Source organism: Marmota flaviventris, chromosome 1 (assembly GCF_047511675.1).
Source record: "Marmota flaviventris isolate mMarFla1 chromosome 1, mMarFla1.hap1, whole genome shotgun sequence".
Lineage (NCBI taxonomy): Eukaryota > Metazoa > Chordata > Mammalia > Rodentia > Sciuridae > Marmota > Marmota flaviventris.
Genome location: NC_092498.1, coordinates 36,158,226 through 36,170,358, shown reverse-complemented (window position 1 = coordinate 36,170,358; position 12,133 = coordinate 36,158,226). Strand labels below are relative to the sequence as shown.

Sequence of the window (12,133 nt, the reverse complement as noted above, 5' to 3'; positions counted from 1 at the left end):
GTGCTTGATATTGAACCCATGGTCTCATGTATGTGAGGCCCAAGTGCTCTACCACTCAGGTATACCTGCAGTCCTCCAGTTATATTAATTTGCTATCTGGGTTAAGAGAGTTTTAAACCATTTGGGAAGCTTTTCTTGTTTCTACACTCTTGGATAGGAGTATTTTTACAAAAATTAATATTTCAGTAAAGGGCTGCTTTTTATAATCAGCAAAGTAATCTACAAAATGTTCAGGCAGGAGGGAAAACAGTCAGGTATTAGAATAGGGGATAAGGCAGCTGCCTCTGTCAGTGCTATGTGAGTCACAAGACAGAAGGATGTCAAATTAACAACATACCACTCTCACCTCTCTGATGCCTGTATCTGAGCAGATGTTAGACACGTTGATTAATTAGTGCCCACTTCTTTTAATTATTGTTATTCCTAGGGAGTGCAAGTAACACAATGTACTTTCTTTTAAATTAATACTACCATCCCAAATTTTAACTTTAATGAAAGGGGCTAGAGTGATGGCTTGGTAGTAGAGAACTTGCTTTACATGCAGGAGGCCCTGGTTCTATCCTGGTACTGAAAAGATAAAAATAAAAACACATACATACATGCATTTATACACATACGTATGTGTGTGTGTGTGTGTGTGTATTAATACATATTGATAAAATTTATTATCCAGTGTGTGTTAGGAGCTGTCTAGAAAAAGAATTCATGAATTTAAATTTTATCTAAAAGTAATCTATGCATGAATACATTTAAACTATCACCTGAATCACTGAACTGAACACTGTATTGTAAAAGTATATAGCTTTTATTGAAAGATATCCAATTTCAGTTTCAAAGATATAGGCTCAAGGTTTGTTCTTTCTTATTGCAGAAACTCTGCTAATACAGCATTCATAATTTTCACAAAACCCTAGAAAGCTCTTCCAAATGAAGTTTTCCAACCTACTCAACAAAACATGTCTACATTCTGATGTTCATTTCAGTAGCATTTGTCTCTGTGAAGCACATCAAAATCACTCAAACATCAAATTGCTGATCTGATAGAATGATTTATTTTCCCATTATAGGAATGTCATGAGTGACTTATTTTGAGGTATGTTTCTGAGCTATGAAGGACATCTATTAGAAAGCTCCACACTTGAAGGTTTCTGTTTAGGTGATAACATTTTATGGCTGGACAGTCTCTGCAGGCACCAAATTCCCTGTTGTATCCAACTGCATACATTTACAGGTGCATGCAGACACAGGACATTCTGCATGATCCCTAAAAAAACAGGTCAAATAACAGTTACAATTCCAAACTATATGTATGTGTACATATTTATCTATATCTATGTATCTTAATGAAAGTTTTGAAAATAGCATTTGAAAAAAAAATTAGAAAATTAAAACCCAGAGGGACAAAACATTACAAAAATTAGAAATATCTGCCAGGCTAAACTTGAGGAAGTTACTAGAAACTGAACTGCTTTATATATAGCAAGATATCTCATAGTTGTAAAAATGGTAAGAATGCTCAGATTTTAAATTAAAGCCAGTGAAACAATGAGAGGTGCATACGACCACTGGAACCATTCAAAACAGAAGTTAAGTTTGGTCTAGAAATTCTCCATTACATGAGGTGTTTACCTCTTACATACCAAGGTCACTTAGAAAAGAACTGATATAGCAGTTTGGTATGTGTCATATTTATAATTCAGTTACATGAAAAATTATGGAATATTCAGTCAGCTGCAAAAAACTGTAAACATTTCCTCTCCCCAAATAAAGTTAAGTAATGCCACTAGTTTAATTTACATAAAATTAATTTTATAATTTAAGGTTACCTGGCTCTCTAATGATGAAAATGTAGCTAATTATCTCTGTTGAGAGTAAAAAAGAAATCCATCCTTTCATTATACATTAACAGTATATCAATAATAACCTAAACTACTTAAAAGACTATCTACTTTCTATCCTGTAACTCCAAGATTATAAAAGAAATGTACTGATTACCTGAACCAACTAAGCATATGTCCAGCATGCCCACCATGCCTGCAATTGTGACACCATGTGAACCAGTTGTTAAATTGAGCTAATTTTTTGTCCTTGCTCAAGTCTACTTTTTCATCTGATTTGGATCCTCCTATAGGAAAAGAAAAATATCTTTATTAACTATATCACAATATTTTAAGTTTCTTAAATGCTTTTTCTAAGACTATGTTTCACATCATGTTGAAATAGCAATATTGATGCTGTTTAGATTAAATAAATGTTGAGCAAGGGGTTCTCTTACATTTTTAATAGCCCATACAAAAGAAAAGTATAAATTATCAAAACCAACTATAAAACAATGAGTTACAGCTTTACAACAGCTTAAAATATTTCCATAAATAAAACATCAAACTTATACATGAGTTTTCCCAACAGTGACGGGACAGGTAATTCTCATCTATATAAACTCTTTCAAACAAGAAACTTCCCACTGTACTTCATGAGGCAGATTTAACTTTGTTAACAAAAACTAGACAAAGATAACACAAGGAAGGAAGATTATAGATCAATCTCTCTCCTGAAAAGACAAAAATCCTTGGTAAAATGTCAGCAATAAGAATCTTACAATATCATAATCCTATGATTTAGCAATTCTACTTCTAGGTAAATACATCAGAGAAGCTTTTCTACATCTCAAAAGATGACCTATAAGAATGTTCTTAGCACCATTATTCATAATAGTAAAAATCTGGAAATAACTCAAATGTTCATCAATGAAAGAATGCAAAAACTGTGTTAGAATCCTGAATAGAATACTCAGTATTGAAAAATAAACCACAGATATATTCATTTATAAAATAAAATAAAAAACTGAAAGTCCAAAACTGGGCTTAAAAAGGCAAGTAAGAGAATTAATTCTGTGTATAATTTATATAAAATTCTTAACATAAGCAAACTAAACATGATAAAATTGTCCATTCAAGCTGGAGACTGATTAACATGCAATTTAGTATGGTGGCTACCTTGGGGGAAGATAAGAGATAGAAGACAGGGAAGAATGATCAAAAGTATTGGTATAGACAGTGACAAGCAAAGGAGGGGGTCTTAATATTTGATTCATTATAGTTCATAATAAATATACTCCTATATATATTATACACAGTTCACAAAAATTTAAGGAAAAATGCATAAGAGTATTTATACACGTACATGACCATACATCATTATGTAATTTTTAGTGTTCTTAAAATGCTCACTCTACTGATTCTGGCTAACTTGGATGTATTTTGTTCTAAAACAACAAACCAAACCAAACTATTTTAAGGACCCCCGCCCCATAAAAATTAGAGACCAAAATAGAAAAATATTAAATAAAACTGTTAGGTCTAATTAAAACAAATATAATCTACTAAGACATGCTGCACAGGAAGCTATAATCAAAATTCCCCTTAGACCACTGCTGGTCACACTTTAATGACCACAGAAATAGTCTTAGAGTCAAGGAGTCTTTCTAGAAGTATTCATTTTCACTTATGATATGAAGGTGAAAGAATGTAGAAGTACTGTTTAAGATGTAAGTACACTGAAATTATTCTTAACATCTTATCAACAATTAACATTGAGAGGGGAAAAAAGAAAAGGGGGAAGAGAGAGAGAAAAATATTGATACTATAGAGCATTATTTTATATCTTTGTGTAAAGCTTTCATTAGTGAGTTTCACTTCGTTTTTGTAACTTCTAACATACACAGAAAACAGACTGAGTCTGGAGTAGGCTAATTCTTAGGTTTTTCTAATGAAACTGGAAATATTAAGGTCGACCCCACTAAAAAGGGAAAGGGTTTTTTTTTTTTAAGATTAAGTGACTTCAAATTTAAAAAGATCTATAACAAATTATGAGAAGTACTAGAAAATACTGAAGAGAAAGCAGAGTTTTACTTATGCACTAATAAGAAAAATAAAAAGAAAACCAGCATATAATCTAACTTTTAACAAATATGTTACCATTTAGAAGTTAAGTTCTATAAGGGCAGAGATTATTATATTTGTTCATTGTAATGTTTCTACTACTTATAACAGTATATACTAATAAACAATTATTAAATAATGTTTAAAATTTATAGTCTTTATAAGAATGTTACTTAGAACTATTTCAACAGAGTTCTAGTCTTCAATACACAACTGAATATAAAACTATGCAACTCTCAGTTAAATAACCTCATGGAAATTCTAATTATTTGGATCATGAAACATGATAGGCAGATGCACCAGAGAGAATTGATTGCCCGCACTTTTAAACTTCCATGAAACAGTATTTGATTTCTATTGGTTCCTGTTTTATTTTGGAAATAGGATTCTTCTGATGAAAATATGCTTTTCATTCTCTAATTAACATGTTTCAGCAATGTCTTTGAAGATCATATTCAGGCTCCCCCTAAATTTTCCTACAATAATCCTATCACTCTACTTCCTAGATTCTCATCATACTGATATACTTGGTACTTCCCATATACTTTCTGTACTTATACTTATTATTCTATTTATCCTAGTTCATATTTTTTAAATCTTGGTCTATACCTAGAAAGTATTCCCCAAAATCTTCACATGCATAAATCTACCAAATGATAAAGGACCAGTTTAATGATACCTTCATCCTGAAGCTTTCCAGATTATCATTCATATAAAAGTAATATTTATCTCTTTCAAAATGTCTAACATTTTCCTAATATAACATTCCCTATCCAAATTGGGGGGGGGGGTAAAGTGTGATTCAAAATTCAGAATGTTTTTAGAGTTTAGAAATATAATTAGTAAGTATATTTTGTGTAATACACCCAGTGAAGTGGAAGTCTGAGGTAGCAATCTGTGATCAAAAACATAAGCATTTCTTTTGCGGGGAGGAGTACTGGGGATTGAACTCAAGGGAACTTGATCACTGAGACACATCCTCAGCCCTATTTTGTATTTTATTTAGAGACAGGGTCCCACTGAGTTGCTTAGAACCTTGCTTTTTGCTGGTGCTGGCTTTGAACTCGCAATCCTCTTGTCTCAGCCTCCCGAGCCACTAGGATTACAGGCGTGCATCACTGCGTCCAGCAAACATAAGCATTTTTACAGTGAAAAATACAAATATTCACAAAGAGAAGCAAAAATCTTACTAGCTTCATGTTAATTCTGAAAAGGTTTTGTTGCCAAATAAGATTATTGTAAATTCATTTTTAAAAAAATCCTCTGCAGGGCTGGGGATGTGGCTCAAGCGGTGGCGCACTTGACTGGCATGCTCGGGGCGCTGGGTTCGATCCTCAACACCACATAAAAATAAAATATCGTGTCCACTAAAAAACAAATATTAAAAAAAATCCTCTGCATATTTAGATCTTTCTATAGATTTTAGAATAACAGATGAGGAACAGTGTACCAGGACTTCTTTTTAGAACACATGACTTCTTCTTTTATATTAGTTATCTATGCTTACTGTACACCATAAGTTCCACGAAGAATTTCACCTTGTTATATGTTTTAACATATTTAGTAAAATAAGTGCTCAAATATATATTACATAAAGAATTTATTTCTGAAGCATATCTAGATAAACTTCTGAAACACACATGGAAAAAATGTTAAGATCTGATAAATCTGAGTATTTATTATTATTATATTACGCCCTACAACAGAGAGTTGAAATGTTTTAAAATTTTATTTTAAGTTCTAGAAAATTATTATCTTTTCTTATTTCAAAAATAGAAAAGACTGAAAAGCAAATAGAACAGCACTCAGGTGTCAATAAAAGGCAAATAATCCTTATCTCCTTCTTATGGACCAGAAGATGTACTAAATTTAACTATTTCTATATGTCAGTTCACATACATATATGCCTTATTTATTGTATACTTTATTTCCTTGTTCTTTCATTGAAATAGATATTTCAAATTGTTATTTTTTATTAGGATTAGGCAGGCCTAAAAAACTGTTAGCAAGCAAGGAATAGAATAAAAACTCTTGGTTAAAATTTAAATAAAAATGTACATTTAAAAATATTACTTATTGTTTTCACTTTTTAATAAAAGGCATCTAGACTGAAAAATAATTACTCAGCCAACAATGCCAGTCAGACTTTCACAGATATTAATATAACAATAAAGTAGACTACATACATGAATAAGTAGTAGAGAATTATGAAATATCAAGGCCAGTAAGAATCACTAGCCCAACACTAAAGAATGCTAAAGTAACTGAATGTCACAGGGTGAGTATCATAGAACTAGTACTAAAACAGACCTTATGACACTATATCTAATTCTTTATTTATTATACCCGTGTGGCAAATGTCCAAAATGTTTTTGATAAAATTTTAGCCACAATATTATTTCCAAGTTATTGAATAGCTGGAGTATTCCCAGCCACTGGTATATCATGGTCAATTCTCTACTATTATCAATAAAATTTCCATGTGTTTACTATAAATAGTAAAAAATAATTTCTAACCATTTAAAATCAAATTCATTTAGTAGGTAATTAAGAAACAGGAGCAGCACCACCAAAACTCAGAACTCAAGGGACATGAGATTAATTTTTTCTCTATGTCTCTCACAGGTCGTTTCCAGGATGAAATAAGAAGAAATGTTAAAAGCTGGGTGCAGTGACACACACTTATACCCTCCGCTACATGGGAGGCTGAGGCAGGAGAAATGCAAGTTTGAGGCCAGCCTGTACAACTTAGCAAGAACCTGTCTCCTTGACAACTGCCCCCCCACCAAAAAAAAAAAGCAGGTGGGTAGCTTGGAATGTAGCTCAGTAGTAGAGTGCCTGCCTCACATATGCAAAACACTGGGTTTAAAAAAAAAAAAAATGACAAAAAGCTATGAGACTATCAAAAGCTCCTTAGAAATACAAGGTATTTGTTAATAGATGTGGGCACACTGTTTTTTGAACATGAAATATGAAAGAATTGATATTAGTAGAAATAGCATGGTTTATATTTAAGCTTTTCTCACAAATTTTAGATTTGACAGCATTTATGAAATTACCTGAGATATCATGGATAAAGATTTAAAAAATTTTTTTAGTTGTAGGTGGACACAATGTCTTTATTTATTTTTATGTGGTGCTGAGGATTGAACGCAGTGCCTCACACTTGTGAGGCAAGCGCTCTACCACTGAGCTACTCCTCCAGCTCCAGATTTTACTTCTTATGTATAGATTTTATAAATCAGAAGGACCACAAAGGCTTTCAAATCAGTAAAATGCCCTTTCTTAGAAATAATACAAATTCAAGCTAGTATGTATTTTATTTTCAGTATTAACTCAATTATGTAGGAAGAGTTTAGACTGAGAAAAATATCTTGTAGAATTATGTCATACCAGGACAGCTAGAAACAGGTGTTCCCATATTAATGAGGCAAAGTGCACATCGAGGAAGGGGCTTTCGACAGCCAGGGCAACTTGTGACTTTAGATTTTGTTGGTGAACCACTCACACCATACTGACTAAATCCTCTGCCCTGATGAGGCACAGATGAACAGCTGTAGGAAATTGACTTGCCACAGAAATTACAACTCACAAACACCTATAAAACAAATGAAAGGAGAAATAAATGTAATGCAAAGCAATGCAATAAGTTTGATGCTAGCATTATTTTAAAATAATTTTTTAAAACTTTTATATTGCAAAATGATTTATCTGCTAAGTTTGACTAGCTCTCATTTAAAATTTCTACTTATTTTCATTATTTGGGTACTTCCTTTCTGTTAGCTTTTCTAGTTATATTCTTCCTAATATTATTGATACTAGTGGAAAAAACCAACAACTTTAGATTCCAACATTTTAGAATTAAAAAGGACATTAGAATTCACATTGGGCCACTATAAAATATCCCAATATGACTTCTAAACCAAAATTCAGTATCTTCTGAACAAAATTTCCTTACAAAGAAAACAGTCTATTCCTAAGATAAAAAAAGGAGTTAAGGATTATAGAATGGTAAATTATTAAAATTTTGGAATAAAAGCAATAGAAGCTGTTCATTTGCTTTTATAATAAATTCCTCAGTTCTTAATCACTTACATAGATTAGTAACATATACGATATAATACTATTTTACCTATACTTTGGTTGTCTTAACATAAGCACACAAATTTGTCAATTTCCTAAAATAAGAAAATAGCACCATCCAGTGCTCACAATGAGGATAACTTAATATATAACATGAATGAAAATACAGATGTTATCATGCCACATGTCTTATAGGATAACCAATCTCATGTTTTTTAAACTAGTGCTTAAATAAAAATATTTCCATGAGCAATCAGACATATAAATATATGTACACAGTCTTAAAATGAAAATTACTCAAATCTACCTCTACTGCACATAAACAGGACAGAAAAAAACACAGATTTCTAAGATCACATAATAATTTAGATTTCTAAGATCACATAATAATTTAGATTTCTAAGATCACATAATAATTTAGACATGTACTGAAAAATTCCAGACAGTCTTAGGATTTAGGTTTTCCTAAGATCCTCTGAACCTGCTGTGGTTTGCTCTATTTCAAGCCACCTCAGATGATTATCAGGAAAGAATATGAAGACCATTATCAGGAAGTGGGAGAACCAAAGAATAGGAAGACCATGAATAAAGGGCAGTCTAGATTTCACCAATGGAAACAATATAAGCAAAAGAATGAGCTAGTAATAATTTACTAAACTAAATTCTAAATTGTTACCATTTGATTCTTCACAAACAATATACTTACCTGTGCTAAAGGCTTGGAACTGGGATCCAACTTACTCCTGTGAATATCAAATTCAGCTCGCTTATGCCAAAACCTCCACGCATCTAATAAATTCCTATAATTCTCAATCCAGTATTGAACCCTTTCATCTTTAAGAACATCTAAAGGTGAACCCTAAAAGAAAACACAAATTATTTCAAATTGTTCAAAAGATTGTGGTTTAAACCAGGGAATTCAGGGTGTCATGTGAGTATGAGCCACACAGAAGACACAGGCCTCCTTTTTGCCAAAAACTGACTTCTACAGAGAACACAGATAAAATAATGGATGAAAGCTCCATTAATTTACTTTAAGCTGGTCTTCACTAATGATATTAATGTGCAGTGTTCTTACCATACTTGGTCAGGGAAGTGTAATTCTCTTTTAGTTGAGTTTAAGGAGTCAGGAGAAAACAATTCACCTTCTTGGTTGAAGGCAATAAACAGTGATGAGAATACCTTTTGTCCCAACTATTAAAACCTCTGGATTCACAAATCCTTTTTACTACCTTCTCTAAATACAGACCAAAATTGCTTAATATGTAAACTAATACTGAGCCTTGTCCTTATCTAGCAAAGTACTGTGACAATGAAATGCTGCTTTTGAACATCTATTAACTGTTAAATCTGTCTATTCCATTCTTTTTCTTGCCTTCAATTAAAACATACATTTGTTGCCTTAAAAATAATAAGGAAGGGAGGAAACTAAACCAAACGTTTTCTTAGCTTTTTCACCCATAGGCCACAGTAAAAATCAGCAATTTGGTTTTTCTTAAGAATTGTTCTCATTAAAAACTTCAGTTTCTTGTGAGTAAGAATTTTCCTAAAGCTGTATTTTCCTTGGTTGCTATGACTTTCACACTGCATTGGTACTTCCTTTGGGTTTTCACAGAAGACTGTTAGCCCTTTCCAATACTGTCTCCTACAATTCACAACACAGGGAAATACTGAAAGACTCTACTTCCAAGGACACATTGAACATTAATTTGAAACCTAATTTCTCCAGTGTTACTAAAAGGCCAGGCAGAAAAGTAAAGTGTTAGAGAAAATTTAGCAAATACTTTACTTACAGAAAAAGGGTGCAAACTTGTAACAGCTAATACAATCTATCTTTAGATATTTAATCAAAAATAGCATACCTTTCATTTATTATATATCAATTCTAATTTCCACAGTTAAATTTAGCTAAAAGAACATGTGAGAAACTCTTGATAATTCATTTCATAAAGAAAGAAGATATCTACTCTAATCCTAAACATGGCCAACTAAGCAGGACTAAGTGTTAAAGTAGCACATTATTTCAGGTTTAAAAAATTTTTTTTACAGAACAATTAGATAGCTTCATATCCTCTTCTTTTCTATTCCATGTCAATAAGGATTAAGCCAATTAGAATGTAGTCAATTCATATTTGTCAAGTCTTCTCTAGTTCTGCCTTGACAAGCTTAAAATCAAGTTACATCATGATCTACAGAGGAAACAGTTTTAGAGTTTGAGCCTGACCAAAATAGAAGGAGTTAAAAAATACCTTGGGCTTTCCACAGATTCCTAAGAAAATATAAGTTCAAAGTGATCAGCTAGTAACTCCACTTCTAAAATAATGAACATTTATCAAAAAAAAAAAAAAAAAAGAAAAAGAAAAGAAAAGTTAGAGGTCAGATCTATATAATATCATTTACACAAGGCCCAACAGTCAGTGAAGAAATCACTAGGCAATGAATTAATAAATGTAGTTCAAAGTCAAGGAAAAAGGGAGTCAACAGAAATTAAACTAAAATAGCCCATATGTTAGCAAAGACTAATGCAGCAATTTCAAAGAAATTGTGTTCAAAGACTTAAAGGAAAATAGTGCTTAAGTGAATAAATACGGAATCTAAGCTGAGAAATGTAAACTATGGCAAAATTGAAATTCTACAACTGGCAATAACTAAAATTGAGAATTCCCTGAAAAGTTTGATAGCAGACAGGAGGTGATAGAAGAATGAATAAACAAATCAACAGAAATTATTCAGTTTGAAAAACAGAGGCAAAGAAAAAATAGAGAGAAGGAAAATAGACAGATCCTTAGGCATCTAAGGACAATAGTAAATGGTTTAAAATCTCAGAAGAGTCTAAGTAGAAAAAGAGAATGAGATTGAGGCAGAAAAAATACTTAAAAAAAGAATGCTTCAAAACTTCCCAAATCTGATGAAAAATATTGACTTTCAGATCCAAGAAGCTCAGTCAATTATTAGCAGGATAAAAAAGATCCACAATAAGGCACATCAGTGTCCCACTGCTGAAAGAAGCCCAAGGAAAAATGAAAGATCACATATAAGAAAACAAAAATAATCGACTTCTCATCAGAAATGACAGAGGCCAGAATAATATGAAACCAATATCTTTTATTTTTTGGTACTGGGGATTGAACTGAGGGGCATTTAACCACTGAGTCACATCCTCAGCACTTTTTATTTTTAATTTTTGAGGGTCTCAGTAAGTTGCTTAGGGCCTCACTACATTGTTGAGGATGGCTTTGAACTTATCATCCTCCCACCTCAGCCTCCCAAGTCACTGGGATTACAGTATTGAGTCACTGGGATTTCAGGTGTGCACCACTGTGCCTGGCTGAAACTATATCTTTAATGTGCTGAAGGAAAAAAACAGGTAAACTAGATATTTTCAGCTAAAATTAAAGAAAAAAAAAAAGAGAGAGAGAAGCTATTATTTGTATTATAGGAAATCCTAAAGAAAAAGACCAAAGGAAAATTATAGTACATGAAACTCATTTCTACAAGAGGAATAATAAATGCCAGGAGTATTTAAATAAAATATTTAATTAAAAATAAATTAATATTTAAACTTAAAAAGTCTATTTCCTGTCTTCTCATGATTTATTATAAGACAAATGACTACTAAAAGGAAAAACAGTAACATTGTAAGATGGAGTCTATAATATAGGTAGAAATGAAATATTTGAGTGTAGGACAAAGGAGAAGGTATGTAAATGAAATTAAACTATTGTAACACTTGTGAATCTCCAAGTATATAGTAAAAGAAAGAGCCAAGCGTGGGGTAAGAACAGAAAAGGGTGCAATAGGAAGAATGACTTGTCAGGTGTGAAGTGTGAAATGTGAAGTAGGAGGTGGTGAAATGCTGACTTTGATGATTAAGGATACATATATGAGACCTCAGGTTAATCTAACCTTAACAAAAAAATTAATGAAAAGGGGTATAGCTTAAAAGCCAGTAGGGGAAATAAAGTGAAACACAAAAATATTCAACTAACCCAAAATAAGGCAGAAAAGGAAGACAAGAACAAAAGGAAAAAGCAAATGAAAATAAATAGTAAGATGGTAGACTTAATCTTGACCATATAAATGTGAATGGAGGGAACATTCCAATTAAT

The 12,133-nt window shown here is 32.1% G+C and overlaps 1 protein-coding gene across 3 annotated transcripts in view; it reads right to left on the bottom strand.

Moving 5' to 3' along the window:
- Positions 1-786: 786 nt before the first annotated feature.
- Mios (meiosis regulator for oocyte development) overlaps positions 787-12,133 on the bottom strand; it is a 33,054-nt gene continuing 21,707 nt past the window's right edge. For all 3 annotated transcript variants that reach the window (XM_027952815.2, XM_071612565.1, XM_027952816.2), the window contains 4 exons: positions 8,731-8,883; positions 7,335-7,539; positions 1,996-2,125; positions 787-1,264 (listed from right to left, as the gene is read on the bottom strand). In XM_027952815.2, coding sequence (XP_027808616.1) covers positions 1,168-1,264; positions 1,996-2,125; positions 7,335-7,539; positions 8,731-8,883 — 585 coding nt within the window. In that variant the 3' untranslated portion in view covers positions 787-1,167. The remainder of the gene's footprint in view (positions 1,265-1,995; positions 2,126-7,334; positions 7,540-8,730; positions 8,884-12,133) is intronic.